At 44.7% G+C, this 22,799-nt stretch overlaps 1 protein-coding gene across 2 annotated transcripts in view; it reads left to right on the top strand.

Moving 5' to 3' along the window:
* The window catches only part of LOC132869702 (sodium- and chloride-dependent GABA transporter 2-like), a 63,263-nt gene that overhangs the window by 26,704 nt on the left and 13,760 nt on the right, over positions 1 to 22,799 (top strand). For both annotated transcript variants that reach the window (XM_060903030.1, XM_060903031.1), the window contains exons 9-10: positions 17,508 to 17,611; positions 17,762 to 17,886. In XM_060903030.1, the coding sequence (XP_060759013.1) occupies positions 17,508 to 17,611; positions 17,762 to 17,886 (229 nt within the window). The remainder of the gene's footprint in view (positions 1 to 17,507; positions 17,612 to 17,761; positions 17,887 to 22,799) is intronic.

Below are 22,799 nucleotides of genomic sequence, written 5' to 3'. Positions count from 1 at the left end.
AACGCTCCAGCCAAACGCCACCCCGTCCTTCCCCTATTTTTCCATTATTAAGGATAGATTATACTGAGTGACGCAGGACACTCAGACTAAGGAGCCGATCACAGAGCTTTTGATCCCAAAGAGCCGCCGGGAATTTTTTTTTTTAAAGATTTTTTTGGGGCTTTTTTCACCTTTATTGGATAGGGCAGTGTAGATACAGGAAATGAGCGGGAGAGATAGGGAGGGATCGGGAAATGGAATTTATATTCCAGGCGGCTCACTTTAATCCCATGGCTGGACACTTGGGGCAGGATAAGACACTAGCCCGAATAATGGCCCAATTCTATTGGCCAGGGATTTGCGGCGATGTCCGTAGGTGGTGTATGGCGTGCCGCGAATGCCAGTTAGTAAATCCAGCAGCCATTCCAAAAGCACCTTTGCGCCCTCTGCCATTAATCGAGACCCCATTCGAAAGAATTGGGATGGATCTCGTCGGGCCATTAGATCGGTCAACATGAGGATATCGCTTTATTTTAGTTCTGGTGGACTATGTAACGTGATATCCGGAAGCACTGCCTCTTCGCAATGTCTCAGCATGTAGTATTGCGGAAGCACTCTTCCGCGTCATCTCCCGAGTTGGAATCCCCAAAGAGATTCTGACTGATCAAGGCACTATGTTTATGTCACGCACACTGCGAACTGTATGGGTTACTGGGCATTAAGCTGATCTGCACCAGCGTTTATCATCCACAAACGGATGGCTTAGTCGAACGGTTTAATCGCACCCTCAAAAACATAATTAAAAAATTTGTAAGCGAGGACGCACGCAACTGGGATAAATGTCTTGAGCCCCTGTTATTCGCAGTACGAGAGGTCCCACAAGCCTCCACGGGGTTCTCCCCATTCGAATTATTATATGGGCGTAAGCCATGGGGCATTCTAGATGTACTGCAGAAAAATTGGGAGGAGGGACCTTCAACGAGCAAAAATGAAATTCAATACATTATCGACCTGCACGCAAAACTCCACACACTCACACACCTAACCCAGGAGAATTTACGGCAGGCCCAAGAACGGCAAATCCGCCTGTACGACAGGGGCACGTGCCTTAGGGATTTCGCACCGGGAGATAAAGTACTCGTGCTGTTGCCCACGTCGAGCTCCAAATTGATCGCCAAGTGGCAAGGGCCCTTTGAGGTCACACGGCGAGTCGGGGACGTTGACTATGAGGTGAGGCGAATGGACAGGGGTGGGGCGTTACAGATTTACCACCTCAATCTGCTAAAACTTTGGAACGAGGAGGTCCCCATGGCATTGGTGTCGTTGGTTCCAGAGAAGGTGGAGCTGGGGCCGGAGGTTCAAAAGGGAACATTGACTACCACTCCGGTCCCCTGTGGAGACCACCTCTCCCTGACCCAACTCATGGAGGTTGCCCAGTTGCAGACAGAATTTTCTGACGTGTTCTCGCCCCTGCCCGGCCGCACCCGCCTCATAGAACACCACATTGAGACACCCCCGGGGGTGGTAGTGCACAGCCGCCCTTACAGGCTGCCCGAACACAAAAAAAGGTAGTTCGGGAAGAACTCGAGGCCAAGCTCAACATGGGCATTGTCGAGGAGTCCCACAGTGACTGGAGCAGCCCGGTGGTCTTGGTTCCCAAGGCCGACGGGTTGGTCCGGTTCTGTGTAGACTATAGAAAAGTCAACACAGTGTCTCAATTCGATGCGTACCCAATGCCTCGTATTGACGAGTTGCTTGATCGACTAGGCACGGCTCGTTTTTATTCGACACTAGATTTGACAAAGAGATATTGGCAGATCCCCTTGACTCCATTATCCCGAGAGAAAACTGCCTTTTCCACACCGTTTGGCTTACACCAGTTTATCACACTTCCTTTTGGGCTGTTTGGGGCGCCTGCTACGTTCCAGCGGCTTATGGATAGGGTCCTCTGCCCCCACGCCACCTATGCGGCCGCATACCTGGATGATATCATAATCTATAGTAATGACTGGCTGCGGCATTTAGAACACCTAAGGGCCATGCTTAGGTCGCTGAGGCGAGCGGGTCTCACAGCCAACCCGAAGAAGTGTGCAATTGGGCAGGTGGAAGTACGGTATCTGGGCTTCCACTTGAGCAATGGGCAGGTGCGTCCCCAAATTAATAAGACAGCAGCGATTGCGGCCTGCCCGAGGCCCAAGACCAAAAAGGGGGTGAGACAGTTCCTGGGGCTGGCTGGCTACTATTGTAGGTTTATACCTAATTATTCGGACGTCACCATCCTGCTGACTGATCTCACTCAAAAGGGGGCACCAGATCCGGTTCAGTGGACGGAGCAGTGCCAGCGGGCTTTCTCTGAGGTAAAGGTTGCACTGTGTGGGGGGCCACTGTTACACTCCCCTGACTTTTCTCTCCCCTTTGTTTTGCAGACAGACACGTCGGACAGGGGGCTGGGGGCTGTTCTGTCCCAGGAGGTGGAGGGGGAGGATCGTCCAGTGCTGTACATCAGCAGGAAGCTGTCGGTGCGTGAGGGCCGCTACAGCACCATATAGAAAGAGTGCCTTGCCATCAAGTGGGTGGTCCTCGCCCTCCGCTACTACCTACTGGGATGCCCTTTCACCCTCTGTTCAGACCACGCACCCCTCCAGTGGCTCCATCGCATGAAGGATGCCAACACGCGGATCACCCGTTGGTATCTGGCACTCCAGCCGTTTAAGTTCAAGGTGGTCCACAGGCCGGGGGCGCAGATGGTCATGGCGGATTTCCTCTCCCATCAAGGTGGGGGAGGAGTCAGCTGCAGGCCGGACGGCTCCCCGGCCTGAGTTGGGCAGTGGGAGTATGTGGCAGCGGGGGCGTGGTCAAGCGTCAGTCTGTGAATGGAGGGCGGAGTCAGGGAAGGTAAGTGGCAGAATCACTGTATCTGATGTTAGTTAACCTGTGTTTGTGTGTCTTCCCCAGTGACCACACCCTATAAAAGGAGAGAGAGAGCAGAGGAAGGGGGCTCTCTCCCCAACCAGAACACTTGTGTGTGTGCGTGCGTGTGTGGCTGGGAGAGTGTGAAAAGCTACAAATAAAGAGTTTTGTCTGTGAAGATTCTCAGTCATCCAGGTCATGGTAAACTGTGGGTGGTAAAAGAGAGCAACTGGACTTGCTTGAAGATTCTTGGAGACGTTTCACCTCTCATCCGAAAGGCTTCTTCAGTTCTGTCTGACTGGTAGGGAGCATCAGGTATTTATCCTCTCATGGATGAAAAGCTCATCTAAGGTGTCATTGAGTCATCCTGTTGGTGTGGGTCACTGGGGGCTGGTTGTGAACGGCCTCGAGAGTCGTTAGGATGATCAATGGATTGCCCGTTAAGTTGATCAATGGAATGCTGATTCTCTCTGTCCTCCTGTGGGTCACTGAAAACAGCTGGGTTTTGGTGTGCATTCAGTTGTCTGGGAAGTGTGCCAAGGACTGCATTGTAGGTGGCTGATAAATGATGTCTTAGACCCCCACCTCTGTTCAGTGATGGCCATTCCAGGTTGACAAAAATGGCTTCTTTAACTCCTCGCTCATACCAACGATCCTCTCTGGCTAAAATGCGTACGTTGAAATCCTGAAATGAGTGTCCTTTGTTGTTAAGATGAAGATAGACAGCAGAGTCCTGGCCTGAGGAACTGGCTCTCCTGTGTTGAGCCATGCACCTGTGAAGTGGTTGTCTTGTCTCCCCAATATATGAGTCCATGCATTCCTCACTGCACTGAATGGCATACACTACGTTGTCCTGTTTGTGTCTGGGTATTCTGTCCTTAGGGTGGACCAGTTTCTGCTTCAGAGTGTTACTGGGTCTGAAATGTACCGGAATGTTGTGTTTGTAGAAGATCCTCCTGAGTTTCTCAGATAGACCAGAAATGTAGGGAATGACAATGTTCTTGCATTTGTTCCTGTTATCCTCCTTGTCCATTCTGTTCCTTTTTCTGAGGAAAGACCAGTTGGGATACCCGCAGTTCTGAAGTGCTTTCTTGATGTGATTCTGCTCCTTCTCTTTTCCCTCTATCGTTGTAGGGATATTCTGAGCCCTGTGTTGCAAGGTCCTAATGACCCCCAATTTGTGTTCCAGTGGGTGGTGAGAGTCAAAGAGTAGGTACTGGTCTGTGTGTGTGGGTTTCTGATAGACCTCGATGCTCAGGCTTCTGTCTTGTCTAATGTGTACATCACAATCCAAGAAGGCTAGATTATTCCCACTGATGTCCTCCCGAGTGAAGTTGATGTTAATATCCACTGCATTGATGTGCTTAGAAAAGGCTTCCACCTCATGGGTTTTGATTTTAACCCAGGTGTCATCCACATATCTGAACCAGTGGCTGGGAGCAACTCCTGAAAAAGTGGTCAAAGCTTTATGTTCCACTTCTTCCATGTAAAGATTGGCCACAATAGGGGATACCGGTGAGCCCATGGTGCATCCATGCTTCTGTCTGTAGAAACTTTCATTAAACTGGAAATAAGTGGTAGTCAGGCAGAGGTCAAGCAGGGTGCAAATCTGGTCCGTGGTGAGGTTCATTCTATCCAATAAAGGTGCTGTCTCGAAGGAGTCATTTTCTAACAGATTCAACTGCTTCTGCTTTCAAACTTTGCTGTCTAAAACCACCTCCTCCAGCAAGACAGAAGTGCTGACTCAGAGGAAGAAATCTGACCAGGCTACACAACCGGACATAGAAGAGATATGGGTGAAGAACTTATCCGACAGGGTACTCACCCAACCAGAGAAAGAGGTTCTATCCAAGGGACTTAACTTTGCAGTTTCACCAGAGCGGATAGCAGTGGTAGACCTCATCACAGCCACAGAGTCAGCCATCAGAAACAACAATCTGACCAACACAGAGGCAGAACAACTTAGACTGAAGATATCAGCTGCTTTGTCCAGTGCAAAAGCACCCCCCTCCAACCTCACCATCCAGGAAAGGAGGGCTCTTACATTGCTTCAAAGAGACCGGAACATCACCATCCTTCCTGCTGACAAAGGGAGATGCACAGTGTTGCTAAACACAGCAGACTACCACTCCAGGATGACCAGTCTCCTCAGCGACACTACCACCTATGAAACCTTGAGGCGGGACCCCACAAGTTGTTACAAAAAGAAAGTTGTTAGCTGCCTGCAACAACTAGAAAAGGACCAAGCCATCAACCAATCTCTGTACTACAGATTGTACCCTGGGGAAGCCATTGCTCTCATATACGGACTCCCCAAGATTCACAGGGAAGGAGCTCCACTCAGACCTATCATCAGCAGTATAAACTCTGTTACTTACAACATTGCCAAACACCTAGCCACCATCCTGGCTCCTCTCGTTGGGAGTACGCCACATCACGTCAAAAACTCCCAAGATTTTGCTACTAAAGTTGCAGACCTCAAACTAGACGCAGATGAAACCATGGTTTCCTACGACGTCACTTCTCTGTTCACCTGCATTCCCACCACAGAAGCAGTTGAATCTGTTAGAAAACGACTCCTTCGAGACAGCACCTTATTGGATAGAACAAACCTCACCATGGACCAGATTTGCACCCTGCTTGACCTCTGCCTGACTACCACTTATTTCCAGTTTAATGAAAGTTTCTACAGACAGAAGCATGGATGCGCCATGGACTCACCAGTATCTCCTATTGTGGCCAATCTTTACATGGAGGAAGTGGAACATAAACTTTGACCACTTTTTCAGGAGTTGCTCCCAGCCACTGGTTCAGATATGTGGATGACACCTGGGTTAAAATCAAAACCCATGAGGTGGAAGCCTTCTCTAAGCACATCAATGCAGTGGATATTAACATCAACTTCACTCAGGAGGACGTCAGTGGGAATAATCTAGCCTTCTTGGATTGTGATGTACACATTAGACAAGACAGAAGCCTGAGCATCGAGGTCTACCAGAAACCCACACACACAGACCAGTACCTACTCTTTGACTCTCACCACCCACTGGAACACAAATTGGGGGTCATTAGGACCTTGGGCTCAGAATATCCCTACAACGATAGAGGGAAAAGAGAAGGAGCAGAATCACATCAAGAAAGCACTTTAGAACTGCGGGTATCTCAACTGGTCTTTCCTCAAGAGCAGAAAAAGGAACAGAATGGACAAGGAGGATAACAGGAACAAATGCAAGAACATTGTCATTCCCTACATTTCTGGTCTATCTGAGAAACTCAGGAGGATCTTCTACAAACACAACATTCCGGTACATTTCAGACCCAGTAACACTCTGAAGCAGAAACTAGTCCACCCTAAGGACAGAATACCCAGACACAAACAGGACAACGTAGTGTATGCCATTCAGTGCAGTGAGGAATGCACGGACTCGTATATTGGGGAGACAAAACAACCGCTTCACAGGTGCATGGCTCAACACAGGAGAGCCAGTTCCTCAGGCCAGGACTCTGCTGTCTACCTTCATCTTAACAAAGGACACTCATTTCAGGATTTCAACGTACACGTTTTAGCCAGAGAGGATCATTGGTATGAGCGAGGAGTTAAAGAAGCCATTTTTGTCAACCTGGAACAGCCATCACTGAACAGAGGTGGGTGTCTAAGACATCATTTTGTTAGGGTTTTGCTGGGAATTGAACCCAGGTCGCTGGTGTAGTGATCCAGCAAACCCCCACTGGGCCACCAGGGGAATGACTCAAGGGCAGAGGCGTGAGGCGAAAGTAGAGTATAAAAAAAAACCAGTTTATTTACACTATATACAATCCAGGCCAAAAAAACAAAAAGTATAATCCAACGCTGAGAAGACAAAGGGAAAAAATAAAAAAAATCCAACAATTCAAAGTCCAAAAAAAAGAAAAGGCAAAAATGCAAAATGCTCAGAAGATCCAAAAGTACAAAGTCCAAAGAAAGCAAAAAATATAAAAAAAAAAAAAACACAAGGGCACAGGCAAGGTACATGGGACAGAGGAACTAGCACTAGACAGCATAGCATAAAGACTCCGTGACTAGGGACTGAACTGAGGGAGTATATATATATATACACACAAAATAAATTGAACACAGGTGATGATAATGAGGACTAGGCGGGGCATAAGGCACATGAAAACAAAAGGCACATGGTAGTCAAAACAAACACAGAAGACAGAAGCAGAGGCGGCCTCTAGAGGCCAAAACGAACATGACAAGAAAAACATAACAGCGGCCTCTAGAGGCCAAGACAGTCCCCAGTCCTAACACATTTATCAGCCACCTACAATGCAGTCCTTGGCACACTTCCCAGACAACTGAATGCACACCAAAACCCAGCTGTTTTCAGTGACCCACAGGAGGACAGAGAGAATCAGCATTCCATTGATCACCTTCACGGGCAATCCATTGATCATCCTAATGACTCTTGAGGCCGTTCACAACCAGCCCCCAGTGACTCACACCAACAGGATGACTCAATGACACCTTAGATGAGCTTTTCATCCATGAGAGGATAAATACCTGATGCTCCCTACCAATCAGACAGAACTGAAGAAGAGCAATTCCAGCATTATGGACGTGACACTTGAACTCAAAATGGCAACAAATGACCTAGTGCATGTTTTATTGTCTCCCAGTATTTAAACAGGTGTTGCATATTTTAAGGCTGTACCATACTGGAGAAGTGATAGAACAAGAACAATTCCCATAGTACATCTAGGGCATGCCAGAAAATGCCAATAAAAGATGCGTTATGGATGTGACAGAAAAAGTATCACTTTTCTTGGGTGACTGTACATTTTTATCAAACTCTGTGAAATTGTAAACCTAATGTCGAAATGGGGATATCCATTTGATAGAGGGGTCCAAGGTGAATATTAAAAAATCTTTGTTTAAAATATTTTGTATTTCATGCAGCGTTTCGGAAGGAAAAGTCAGCGTTATGGATGTGACGAAATTCCGTTATGGATGTGATGCGTCTGAAATAGACATGGCATATGTTTAGAAAATCAGCAATTTAACCACCATAACCCTTTGAAAAACTCTCTAAATATCAGCTAAAACTATCAAAGTTCGTAAATAATATTTAGGATGGCTATTGTTTTGCTGTTTTGTGGATTTTAGCATACATTTCTGTGGCTTGTGGCAATAATATAGAATTGTACATGATCAAAGTTGATTTTAGCTTGGGGTTTACATTATAAGAAAGAAAGACTGACAGTGACATATTAGGTTGGTTACAAATTGGTTCAACTTATTCACATCTGTAAAATACAGGCCTAGGTGATATCTCTGGGAGTGGTTTTGATGTATTACATGTTGCTTTATTTTTGCATGGTGAGGTTGACATTTACATGGAATTGCCCAGAAGCCTTTCGGGTGAGAGGTGAAACGTCTTCAAGAATCTTCAAGCAAGTCCAGTTGCTCTCTTTTACCACCCACAGAAAAAGAGTTTTGAGAACTCAGTTCTGGCCTGCCGCGCTTCTGTGCTCCACCCACCCGCTCTGATTCCTACAGCGTGACAGTCAAGTGTTCATCTGCTGTGTGACCACAACTTTTAGCTCACATGTATATTGCCATACATCACCACCAAAATGCCTCATTTTCATCGATAACCTATTGCAAAGCATCGTGAGCTGTAATGTGACTGTAGCTTAATGAGGCGGATGTGATGTTGGATGCAACCCAACAGTTGTACCCTACTATGATTCAAAATTAGCTTCAACTTGGAAAAGAAAAATTCATGGCCCACTAGATGGCGCTTCTGGGCTGTGGCCTAGTGGTTGAGAAACACTGATCTAGACTACATTATCGGTATGAACAAAGATACTGCATATTGCATTCAATCCAAGGAAATGTTAGTATTTAAGTGTAGTTCTTGGGGAACGGAATTCCATTCACAGTAAAATATGGTAATTATTTTTTTAGTTGCAGTCGTCAAGATAATGGTATTAAATAAAAATTCCACACTGTATGGGGTATCTTTTGACCCTAAAAAAGCAGAGAAAAATTGGCTATTTTTAACTCTGAACACAAAATCTTTGATGAGGAAAGAAAAGTCAGTGTGGGAATTATGTCAGAAAAAAACTGAACTTTCATTTCTTAAAATTCAAACCAAGATTTCTCTGAAGTGACACTGCTATAATTGGATTAACGATTTTTAAACATGGTTTTCAGAACATTTTGCCACGGATTCCATAGTTTAGCAATATCACTGAGCTGATAAGTTAAGACAATCTTAAAAGTAGACAGCCTTTCGATTTCATAAAACTGATGAAATTTAGTTCCCTATGAAATTTGGTCATTGTGCTATAAGTTTATTTCTGTAATATCTTAAAAAAAATTAAATAAATAAATAATATAAAAAAAACCCAGGCCACTCTGTGGCTGGGAAGTTATTTAATTTGAGGGGGTTCCCTAGCAAAGAGTGTGCATGAAATTGCTCGCTTTGCGCAGTCAAGCAGACGGAAAAGTCCGGTGTGCGCATATGCAGGTTAACCTTTTGGCATCATCTTCTTCTTCTTTTGGGCTTTACGGCAGCTGGCATCCAGTGGTGCATTACTGCCATCTCCAGGTTTACCTTGAATGTGCACTGACAGTTACATTATTCTGTGGCTAAACAAACAGCTGATCACACCAAGATGCTTGCTGACCGCCAATATTTATTAGTTTGGTCCTGCGTTTCCTTTCCTTCACAACAAAACATCTTTTCTTCTCACTTTCCGTTACTGTAGTCGGTCTTCCATGTTTCATTAGTATCCTCTATTTTTCTCTCCTGTTTCAAATTTGTATCACACAATGCCTTGCACGAATGAGGAAAGCCCACCACGTGATGCATGACGTAGTATCTTGTATTGCGTCATGGTGAAGCAGGAAATAATAGCGGAGAATTTAGGGCCACATGGCCTGAAATTCATTAATTGTTCTATTTAAAAAAACTAATAAAATTGGGAGTCTGTGATTCGAATTCAGTAGCTTTCGGTCCACTAAACAAAAATAATTGGTTGTCAGGGAAAATTATTTTTATGACCTACACTTGAAAAATCTGAAAGGCAGTCTACCTTTAATAATTTCATAATTTTGGCCTCTCTGCTGAAGAATTGCCCTTAAACATTGTATCACATGGCCACATTCAGGGTACAGTGCGTAATTTGTGTGTACATGTAATAATCATACAGTTTCAAGGATTTTTTTTCTAGCCCAGAAATGAGTTTGACCCCATCCAGAAGAGCAGCTCAGCCTTGCTACTTTTCCGTGAAATGCCATTCATGAGGTATATGTAGTTTTTCCAGAACATATAGTGGTGCTTGAAAGTTTGTGAACCCTTTAGAATTTTCTATATTTCTGCATAAATATGACCTGAAACATCATCAGATTTTCACACAAGTCCTAAAAGTAGATAAAGAGAACCCAGTTAAATAAATGAGACAAGAATATTATACTTGGTCATTTATTTATTGAGGAAAATGATCCAATATTACATATCTGTGAGTGGCAAAAGTATGTGAACCTTTGCTTTCAGTATCTGGTGTGACCCCCCCCCCGTGCAGCAATAACTGCAACTAAACATTTCCGGTAACTGTTGATCAGTCCTGCACACCGGCTTGGAGGAATTTTAGCCCATTCCTCCATACAGAACAGCTTCAACTCTGGGATGCTGGTGGGCTTCCTCACATGAACTGCTCGCTTCAGGTCCTTCCACAACATTTCGATTGGATTAAGGTCAGGACTTTGACTTGGCCATTCCAAAACATTTAACTTTATTCTACTTTAACCATTCTTTGGTAGAACGACTTGTGTGCTTAGGGTCGTTGTCTTGCTGCATGACCCACCTTCTCTTGAGATTCAGTTCATGGACAGATGTCCTGACATTTTCCTTTAGAATTTGCTGGTATAATTCAGAATTCATTGTTCCATCAATGATGGCAAGCCGTCCTGGCCCAGATGCAGCAAAACAGGCCCAAACTATGATACTACCACCACCATGTTTCACAAATGGGATAAGGTTCTTGTGCTGGAATGCAGTGTTTTCCTTTCTCCAAACATAACACTTCTCATTTAAACCAAAAAGTTCTATTTTGGTCTCATCCATCCACAAAACATTTTTCCAACAGCCTTCTGGGTTGTCCACGTGATCTTTAGCAAACTGCAGACGAGCAGCAATGTTCTTTTTGGAGAGCAGTGGCTTTCTCCTTGCAACCCTGCCATGCACACCATTGTTGTTCAGTATTCTCCTGATGGTGGACTCATGAACATTAACATTAGCCAGTGTGAGAGCGTCCTTCAATTGCTTAGAAGTTACCCTGGGGTCCTTTGTGACCTCGCTGAGTGTTACACGCCTTGCTCTTGGAGTGATCTTTGTTGGTCGACCACTCCTGGGGAGGGTAACAATGGTCTTGAATTTCCTCCATTTGTACACAATCTGTCTGACTGTGGATTGGTGGAGTCCAAACTCTTTAGAGATGGTTCTGTAACCTTTTCCAGTCTGATGAGCATCAACAACGCTTTTTCTGAGTTCCTCAGAAATCTCCTTTGTTCATGCCATGATACACTTCCACAAACATGTGTTGTGAAGATCAGACTTTGATAGATCCCTGTTCTTTAAATAAAACAGGGTGCCCACTCACACCTGATTGTCGTCCCATTGATTGAAAACACCTGACTCTAATTTCACCTTCAAATGAACTGCTAATCCTAGAGGTTCACATACTTTTGCCACCCACAGATATGTAATATTGGATCATTTTCCTCAATAAATAAATGGCTAAGTATAATATTTTGGTTTCATTTGTTTAACTGGGTTCTCTTTATCTACTTTTAGGACTTGTGTGAAAATCTGATGATGTTTTAGGTCATATTTATGCAGAAATATATAAAATTCTAAAGGGTTTACAAACTTTCAATCACCACTGTAGAGTTGGAAAAAAACAAAGACTTTTCATTGTTTTTGTTTTGTAATTTCTGTGCATTTGAAAGACAGCAGAGAGCTCAAATAACAAAATACTTCTTTAAAAAATGCCACTAGCTGTCCGAGCTTCTGTACTTTTCTATCAGAGATATGACATTATGACATGCCACATTATATATTAATGAATGCTAAATGCTGATCACTGTTAATAATGTTGGCTGTGTTTCATCACCCCTTGTTGAGTTCCTGTGTCTCACACGCACACACACTATGACTTGGGCTGTTGTATGGCTCATTTTGGTCTCATGCTTTTTTCACTCATTCATTTCTGTGCTTTCATAGACTATTATTGTCACATGAATGCATGCCTTTGAAAATTGTTGTCCACAATGCATGCCTAACATGCATTTGCACGGAACATACAGACGTTCTTTTTAGATAAGATTCGTATGTTTTGTCTAATACCACAACATTCTCTTTGTTCCAGTTCTTCATGGGAGAATTCTTAGTATTATTCATCAACTACATGCCCCTTTGCGGTGGACCTTTTATTTTTGTTTCATGTGGTCTTCTTTCTCAAGTCAATAAAATTAATGCTAACAGGAAAACAGAGAAAAATGCACAGGACAGGGTGTGGTGATGATCATCCCTTGTCTGTTTTTTATCTATTGCCTTGAGGCAGGAAGCAGTGTGTTGAAGGCTACAGCCACACTAATGCATTTTAGTTTTAAAATGCATCACTTTTGCTTTGTATATGCCTGGTGTCTACACTACTCCAGAGTTTTTGAGCCCCAAACACGGAGACTTTTGGAAATGCTACTGGCCCTGTTTTAGTTTGAAAACCCTGGGGTAGCGTTTTAGTGTAGATGGGTGAAAACGGAGACATTTGCAATCAATGATGTAGACACCCACTTTGCTTCTTGATTGGGTTTTATCTGCCATGATGTATCCTTCCCTGATTCATCACGCTTCGTTCACCCTTTTCCAAACAAACAAACAAACAAACAAACAAACAAACAAACAAACAGCATCAGCTGTTTATACATGCCCAGTGTACATGAATGGTCATGTGATATGCGTTTTCAGGCATGTTAGTATGAACAGGAGATGATTTCTGAAACAGAGTAAAAATGCTTGTCTGGACGGAGATCGTTTTCATTTTGAAATGCATTTTTAACACTAATTAAACATATTGGTGTGGATATAGCCTTAGCTTGTAAGGTTTTAAAGGTGAAATATTATACGCCTTTTCCATAAGTTGGCACAGTTCCCTGAGGTTTTAATGAAATGTCTGTGACATGCTTTGGTCAAAACACCACAAGGATAAAACACCACAGCTCCCTTCTCAGGTGGGGTTTACATTAGACCGTATCAGCGGATCATCAGATTAACGTTTTTAAAATGATTAGCGTGCACACAGCAACACCAATACACGATTCGCGTGCACATAGCAACACCAATACACGGATACGCTCGGCTCCGCAGGCATCCTGCGCTCCAAATCACTCCGCCCTGAACAGCAAGTGCCCTCTGGAGGGTGCGCACTCCGGCCCTGCGCAGCTCACAGAGCGCGCGAGTATAGCGCACGAGCAGTGATTCGGGACTGAGCCGCTGTGTGTGTGTGATCCCAGTGCATATCGGGCATGCGCAAGTCACTCACCACTTGCAAGTGGAAGGATGGCAAGCCTAAAGACAATCATAACTACACAATGGGCAGTATTTGCATCAGTATTTGCAGTATTTTCATACTTTTATACTCTTTAATGAAAGGTGATACAAGGCGGAAGTCCGCGCCATTTTTCAGCAGTCGCGTCACATGACCAACGCCAGCGAATCAGGAAGGTGGATGTCACAGTGACGTTGTCCAATGACGACGCCAGCTAGAGCTCAGCACAGCGTATCCGCATATCCGCGTATTCTCAATGTTTACACAGCACCGGACCAGACATGATCTGGATTGAATACGTGGACCCTGGCGGATTCCCGTTTCCCGGCGTTTCCAGGCGTTTTAATGTAAACGGACAGTGCATCCGCGAAGAAAACGAGACAGATACGGTCTAATGTAAACTTGGCCTCAACCTGTCGAAACAGTCCTGTTCAAAACAGCCAATTTGAGTGTCTGTTCCTTTAAATGATAATGAGTCACTGCTTACTCCCCCACCCCCTTTCCACCAGACAATCAGGTAGCACTTTCTTCATGAATGTTCATTCACAAAGGCAGTTCTCAGCCATGAGTGAAGATACTCAGATGAGGCAGTGGCATAATTTATAATGAGCTCCGCTTGTGACATAGAAAGTGGAGTCAAATCCAAAAAGCTTGTTGAAGCACGTGTTTTCTGAAATAGGCAGAATAGAAGAAACTGACGGGGGTGTCTTATTTCAGAGTTTGCGGTTTGGTAGGCTCCAGATACCCAAATATCTGTGTTTACTGCTGTGTTTATTAAACTGCTTCCTTAACCAGCACTTTCACAACCAAGGCAATGGTAGAAATTCGTCTCTATAAAAACATCTCCATCTTTTTTTCCCTTAGGTCAAAGCCCGATTTGTCATTATTTTTGTCTGTTTTCCAGAACTGACCTTTTCCTAGACCTCCTTATGTTTATGCTCATTATATAAGTTGCGATGTAACAGTGTTGAAGATCCTTCATTGTACTCTATATGCTTTATAGAATGGCATTTGAGATTTGGCAAAATAAAATGCATGAATTCAGTAAGTCCTTTTTGGAAATTATCAATCTTAGATCACACTTCATTTGGTTTTATGTTTAAAATTAGAATAGCAATGTATCATTTAAAACATGTGTAAAAGAATAAAGTATGACCTGAAGTAGAAGAGGCACATTACTACATCAAGCCTGTCTATTTGCAATGCACTTATATTAGACAATTAAAAGTAGAACTTGAATTAATGAAATCATTCATTCATTCATCTTCAGTAACCAAATTATCCAGGTCAGGGTTGTGGTAGATCCAAGTAACATTGGGTTCCAGGCATAAGGATCAAACCAGGTACCTTGGAGCTGTGCATCATTCCTTGCTGGACCACTGTGCCACCACTAAAAATAGAATGTTTCACGAAGACGTTTATTAATACAATTTTAATAGTTTTTCAAACCATTTAATTTGTTCTGATCATAATGTAATCACACACAGAAAGTGGTGAGAGGAAGGGATTGAAAGGCTGCCCCAACTCGGCATTGCTGTTCAAGTTAAATAGACATTCAGTTGAGCTACACACACACACACACACACACACATATATATATATATATATATATATATATATATATATATATATATATATATATATATATATGATTCCACGCTTATGGGTACTGAAATGGGGACATTAACTTATTTTTAAAAATTCACCTAAAACCATTTCTTTTTTTTACCATCAGGTCACAAAACATGTAATCTTTAATGAATGATATGTTAAAAGATAACTTTAATTTTCTGAGATGTAATAAAAACATATTTATATGCCAAAGTCAGAACGTAACAGAAGTGTTGTGGACATATATATTCTCAATTTTAACAATGTAGAATTACTTTTTGAAACATAGGAAGGTGATGTTTTAGCAAATATAATTAATAAACGTGTAGTAGAATAAACATACACATTCTTTCAATAAGATTAACATGGTATATAGCTAGATTATAATTAATTTGTAACAGACGCGAGATGGACAATCGTAACAGAAGTAATGTAACAGACATCATTTTGGAACCCATAGGCTTGACTTTGGCATATAAATATGTTTTTATTACATCTCAGAAAATTAAAGTTATCTTTTAACATATCATTCATTAAAGATTACATGTTTTGTGACCTGATGGTAAAAAAAGAAATGGTTTTAGGTGAATAAGTTCATGTCCCCATTTCAGTACCCATAAGCGTGGAATCACTCATATATATATGGCAAACCCTTTTGAATTTTCTATATTTCTGCATAAATATGACCTAAAACATCATCAGATTTTCACACAAGTACTAAAAGTAAATAAAGAGAACCCAGTTAAACAAATGAGACAAAAATATTATACTTGGTCATTTATTTATTGAGGAAAATGATCCAATATTACATATCTGTGAGTGGCAAAAGTATGTGAACCTTTGTTTTCAGTGTCTGATGTGAACCCCTTGTGTAGCAATAACTGCAACTAAACGTTTCTGGTAACTGTTGATCAGTCCTGCACACCGGCTTGGAGGAATTTTAGCCCATTCCTCCATACAGAACAGCTTCAACTCTGGGATGTTTACTCACATGAACTGCTCGCTTCAGGTCCTTCCACAACATTTCGATTGGATTAAGGTCAGGACTTTGACTTGGCCATTCCAAAACATTAACTTTATTCTTCTTTAACCATTCTTTGGTAGAATGACTTGTGTGCTTAGGGTCGTTGTCTTGCTGCATGACCCACCTTCTCTTGAGATTCAGTTCATGGACAGATGTCCTGACATTTTCCTTTAGAATTTGCTGGTATAATTCAGAATTCATTGTTCCATCAATGATGGCAAGCGGTCCTGGCCCAGATGCAGCAAAACAGGCCCAAACCATGATACTACCACCACCATGTTTCACAGATGGGATAAGGTTCTTATGCTGGAATGCAGTGTTTTCCTTTCGCCAAACACAACGCTTCTCATTTAAACCAAAATGTTCTATTTTGGTCTCATCCATCCAAAAAACATTTTTCCAACAGCCTTCTGGCTTGTCCATGTGATCTTTAGCAAGCTGCAGATGAGCAGCAATGTTCTTTTTGGAGAGCAGTGGCTTTCTCCTTGCAACCCTGCCATGCACACCATTGTTGTTCAGTGTTCTCCTGATGGTGGACTCATGAACATTAACATTAGCCAATGTGAGAGAGTCCTTCAATTGCTTAGAAGTTACCCTGGAGTCCTTTGTGACCTCGCTGAGTGTTACATGCCTTGCTCTTGGAGTGATCTTTGTTAGTCGACCACTCCTGTGGAGGGTAACAATGGTCTTGAATTTCCTCCATTTATATACACATCTGTCTGACTGTGGATTGGTGGAGTCCAAACTCTTTAGAGATGGTTTTGTAACCTTTTCCAGTCTGATGAGCATCAACAACACTTTTTCTGAGTTCCTCAAAAATCTCCTTTGTTCATGCCATGATACACTTCCACAAACATGTGTTGTGAAGATCAGACTTTGATAGATCCCTGTTCTTTAAATAAAACAGGGTGCCCACTCACACCTGATTGTCATCCCATTGATTGAAAACACCTGACTCTAATTTCACCTTCAAATTAACCGCTAATCCTAGAGGTTCACATACTTTTGCCACCCACAGATATGTAATATTGGATCATTTTCCTCAGTAAATAAATGACCAAGTATAATATTTTTGTCTCATTTGTTTAACTGGGTTATCTTTATCTACTTTTAGGACTTGTGGGAAAATCTGATGATGTTTTAGGTCATATTTATGCAGAAATATAGACAATTCTAAAGGGTTCACAAACTTTCATGCACCACTGTATATACACACAAAAGTGTGTGCATGCAGCTATGAAGTTGTGAGAGCTACAAATTGCACAGTATCTGTTGGGACATGAGAGGTTGATTGAGTCCCAGAGACAGCCACATGCAGTCTGTTCCTGTTTACTTTTTTCTCTCTTTTGTTCTTTTCTTTTTCATGTCCTTCTCTTTCATTCTTTAGGTCTGGCTTGACGCAGGGACACAAGTGTTTTTTTCCTATGCTGTGTGTCAGGGTGTCCTCACCGCTTTGGGAAGCTATAACAAATACCACAATGACTGCTACAAGTCAGTGGCTCCTTCACTATACTTTAAACTCCTTAAAAATACATACCTTATGTGCTTCTGATTGTGCCTTAGCATAATTAAACATTGTTTTGTACGTCTGCTTTTGAATCATGCGCATAATGAACAATTTTATGTCATCTGTACCAACAGAGACTGCATCACTCTCTGTGCCCTGAACAGTGGCACCAGCATCTTTGCAGGCTTCGCTGTGTTCTCTATCCTGGGCTACATGTCTTATGAGCTGTCTGTGCCTATGAACGACATAGTAAGCTCAGGTAGCATTTGACTTTTTAAGAACATACTCACTCTTCCAGGAAGTAGTATCTTAGCAGTAAAGATTTTGAACTAGTGACCAGAAGAATGTGATTTCAAATGAGTCAAGATGCTTATTCAGCCCTTAACTAATGAACCTTTTGTAAACATGTTCTGGGATAGATTCTAGGATAGATTGGTATGTGATGAACATTTTGTTTACATATGTCAGTGTTTTGATAATTTGATAATTTTTGAGGTTTAGACTTTGCTGAATATCTTACTGCAAACTGAAAACCAACAGTTTCACAGGATAGCAGGAGGAAGTACTACCTATTGATGAAACTTTATGACCTATGATTTGGTCTGCATGATACGTTTTAGGGCAGAAAACTACCACCACTACAAATAATAATAATAATAATAATAATAATAATAATAATAATGCCATCCATTACAGTTTTAAAACAACATAAATTAAATTTGTACTCTTTATTCAGAGCCAGAATCAGTGATTTTTGGCAAAAACACACCCACTAAATCCCAATCATAAAGTGATGAGTTAAGCCAGATGTGTTCAATCAGAAAGTCATTAAAAATAAGTGCTATTATTTATTCTTCCCCCTAAGTGCTAGTACTTAGGGGGAAGCCATGGCCTAATGGTTAGAGAAGCAGCTTTGGGGCCAATGGCTGACGTGCCCTTGAGCAAGCATCTAATCCCCAATTGCTCCCCAAGCTGCTCTGGGTATGTTGCAGGCTTGTAGTACTTGAGTCTGACTCATGCCTTAATTTAAGGACTTGACTTGGACTTGAGCACTGATGACTCAGACTTGTACTCGGACTCGTACATTAACTGCATTCGGACTCGTAAATTGGAGACAAGGACTCTGATTTTTTTCTTTATTTTTTTGTAACATACCTGTAGCGCGAATAGCGTGTGGGTGGAGCACAGAGGACGGCAGGACAGAGATCAAGGTTTTTCCAGATGGCTTTATTGCCGAACTTTTCAGTCTAGCAATCTTTACACTAAGCAGGCAGAAACACACACACACTGTCGGCTCTGCCGGGGAAGAAACTCCTTTCCGCTCTCCCTTTCCCTCCTTAAGTAGGGCGGTTTACTGGGGAGAACACACAAAACACAGGTTAATGACACTCAGGTGAAGCGATTCTGCCACTTACCTTCCCCAACTCCGCCCTCCTGTCACAGACCGGCGCTTGACCACGCCCCCGCTGCCACATACCCCCACCGCCCGACTCAGGCCGGGCGCCCGTCCGGCCTGCAGCCGACTCCCCCCCCCCCCCCCCGGACGGGAGAGGAAGTCCGCCACGACCATCTGCGCCCCCGGCCTGTGGACCACCTTGAAGTTGAAAGGTTGGAGCGCCAGATACCAACGGGTGATCCACGCGTTGGCATCCTTTATGCGGTGGAGCCACTGGAGGGGCGAGTGGTCCGAACAGAGGGTGAAAGAGCGCCCCAGCAGGTAGTAACGGAGGGCGAGGACCGCCCACTTGATGGCCAGGCACTCTTTCTCGATAGTGCTGTAGCGCCCCTCACGCACTGACAGCTTCCGGCTGATGTATAACACTGGGCGGTCCTCTCCCCCCACCTGCTGGGACAAAACGGCCCCCAGCCCTCTGTCCGACGCATCCGTCTGTAACAAAAAGGGGAGAGAGAAGTCAGGGGAGTGCAAAAGTGGCCCCCCACACAGTGCAGCCTTTACCTCAGAGAAAGCCCGCTGGCACTGCTCCGTCCACTGGACCGGATCTGGCGCCCCCTTTTTAGTGAGGTCAGTCAGCGGGCTGGTGACGTCCGAATAATTAGGTATAAACCTACGATAATAGCCCGCCAGCCCCAGGAACTGCCTCACCCCCTTTTTGGTCTTGGGCCTCGGGCAGGCCGCAATCGCTGCTGTCTTATTAATTTGGGGACGCACCTGCCCGTTACCCAAGTGGAAGCCCAGATACTGTACTTCCACCCGCCCAATCGCACACTTCTTCGGGTTGGCAGTGAGCCCCGCCCGCCTCAGCGACCTAAGGACGGCCCTCAGGTGTTGCAGGTGCCGCTGCCAGTCATTACTATAAATAATAATGTCGTCTAGGTAAGCGGCCGCGTAGGTGGCGTGGGGCCGGAGGACCTGGTCCATCAGCCGCTGAAACGTAGCAGGCGCCCCAAAGAGCCCAAACGGAAGTGTGACGAACTGGTGTAAGCCGAACGGTGTGGAAAAGGCCGTTTTCTCCCGGGATAATGGAGTCAAGGGGATCTGCCAATATCCCTTCGTCAAATCCAGTGTCGAGTAAAAGCGAGCCGTGCCTAGTCGATCGAGCAGCTCATCAATACGAGGCATTGGGTACGCGTCGAATTTAGACACCGCGTTGACTTTTCTATAGTCCACACAGAACCGGACCGAGCCGTCGGCCTTAGGAACTAAGACCACCGGGCTGCTCCAGTCACTGTGGGACTCCTCGACGATGCCCATTTCGAGCATGGCCTGAAGTTCTTCCCGAACTACCTTTTTTTTTGTGTTCGGGTAATCTATAAGGACGGCTGCGCACTACCACCCCCGGGGGCGTCTCTATGTGGTGTTCTATGAGGTTAGTGCGACCGGGCAGGGGCGAGAATACATCCGAAAACTCTGCCTGCAACTGGGCGACCTCCGTGAGTTGGGTCGGGGAGAGGTGGTCTCCACAGGGGACCGGAGAGGTACGAGATGCCAATGTCCCTTTTTGGACCTCCGGCCCCAGCTCCGCCTTCTCCAGAACTACCGACACCAATGCCACGGGGACCTCCTCTTTCCAGAGTTTTAACAGATTGAGGTGGTAGATCTGTAGCGCCCCCTCCCTGTCCGTTCGCCTAACCTCATAGTCGACGTCCCCGACTCGCCGTGTGACCTCAAAGGGTCCTTGCCACTTGGCGATTAATTTGGAGCTCGACGTGGGCAACAGGACGAGTACCTTATCTCCTGGAGTGAACTCTCTAAGGCGCGTGCCCTTGTTGTACAGGCCGGTTTGCCGTTCCTGGGCCTGGCGCAAATTCTCCTGAGTTAGGTGGGTGAGCGTGTGGAGTTTTGCGCGCAGATCTATAACGTACTGAATTTCGTTTTTGCTCTGTGAAGGTCCCTCCTCCCAATTTTCCCGCAGTACATCTAAGATACCGCGTGGCTTACGCCCATATAATAATTCAAATGGGGAGAACCCCGTGGAGGCTTGGGGGACCTCTCGCACTGCAAACAGCAAGGGTTCGAGCCACTTTTCCCAGTTACGTGCGTCCTCACTTACGAATTTTTTGATAATATTCTTGAGGGTGCGATTGAACCGTTCAACTAAACCGTCCGTCTGTGGGTGATAAACGCTGGTGCAGATCGGCTTAATACCCAGTAGCCCATACAGTTCGCTCAGTGTTCGTGACATAAACGAGGTGCCCTGGTCAGTCAGAATCTCTTTCGGGATTCCAACCCGGGAGATGACGTGGAAGAGGGCCTCTGCAATACTGCGTGCTGAGATATTGCGAAGAGGCACCACTTCCGGGTATCGCGTTGCATAGTCCACCAGAACCAATATAAAGCGGTACCCACGTGTTGACCGGTCTAATGGCCCGACGAGATCCATCCCAATTCTTTCGAACGGGGTCTCGATTAATGGTAGGGGGCGCAAGGGTGCTCTTGGAATGGCCGCTGGATTTACTAACTGGCATTCGCGGCATGCCGTACACCACTTACGGACGTCGACGCGAATCCCCGGCCAATAGAATTGGGCCATTATCCGGGCGAGTGTCTTATCCTGCCCGAGGTGTCCAGCCATGGGATTAAAGTGAGCCGCCTGGAATACCAATTCCCGGCGGCTCTTTGGAATTAACAACTGGGTGACCCGCTCTTTTGTCTGAGTGTCCTGCGTCACTCGGTATAGACCCTTTTCAGTCACGTGACCTTCGTAAACGCGACCACCATTTTGGACATGTAGCGGACTTCGGCTCGAATTGGTTTGAATGCGAGGAAGGCGACAAACGGAGAACATACAAGAAAAAGGAGCGAGATGCAGAAAACACCTTCGCTATCCAGCAACGTAGGGCATTTACAGGGCGAGCAGAGGGAGAAATAACAGTAACGACACATTAGCAACGCCGTACAGAAATAACGGTTTATGGCACAGACCCTTTCGGTTCTCGCTCATCTAGCTGCTACAATGACTGCTTAGACTGCAACAATAATACCTAACACACATTTAAGTATCCGTCGTAAAGACGTGAAACTCGTCGAGTGACGAGTGTGTTCATTGATAAGCTAACACAATCTAAAAGTAGACATACCATCATACTGCCCTGGCGCTGTGTACAGTTTACCTTCTGTGGTTTGTGCACTCACTATTTGCCATTACTTTCTCCAACCCAGTGTTAGAGATTACAGGGAACGGCCTGGATTTAAGAGACAAATACATGTTCCTCTTATTTTGAACACTGAGCCCATGTTTACATTAGACCGTATCAGCGGATCATCAGATTAACGTTTTTAAAAGCGATTAGTGTGCACACAGCAACACCAATATACGATTCGTCTGCACACAGCAACACCAATACACGGATACGCTCGGCTCCGCAGGCATCCTGCGCTCCAAATCACTCCGCCCTGAACAGCGAGTGCCCTCTGGAGGGTGCGCACTCCGGCCCTGTGCAGCTCACACAGCGTGCGAGTGAAGTGCACGAGCCACGATTCGGGACTGAGCCGCTGTGTGTGTGATCCCAGCGCAGATCACTTACCACTCGCAAGTGGAAGGATGGCAAGCCTAAAGACAATCGTTTTTTTTTTTTTGTTACATAGTCAAGAGAGGTGTCGGATCACTGGATCCAGTGTAAATAGCTGCCGGAGCCAACGCCCGAGGTTCCGGAGCGCGCTCCGGCTTGCTCCCCCTCAAATTAAGCGCTGTTTGTAGGACACTGCCTCTG

Source organism: Neoarius graeffei, chromosome 21 (genome assembly GCF_027579695.1).
Source record: "Neoarius graeffei isolate fNeoGra1 chromosome 21, fNeoGra1.pri, whole genome shotgun sequence".
NCBI classification, from domain to species: Eukaryota; Metazoa; Chordata; class Actinopteri; order Siluriformes; family Ariidae; genus Neoarius; species Neoarius graeffei.
Note: the sequence above shows the minus strand (reverse complement) of the source record. Positions and strands in the feature narration are given on the sequence as shown.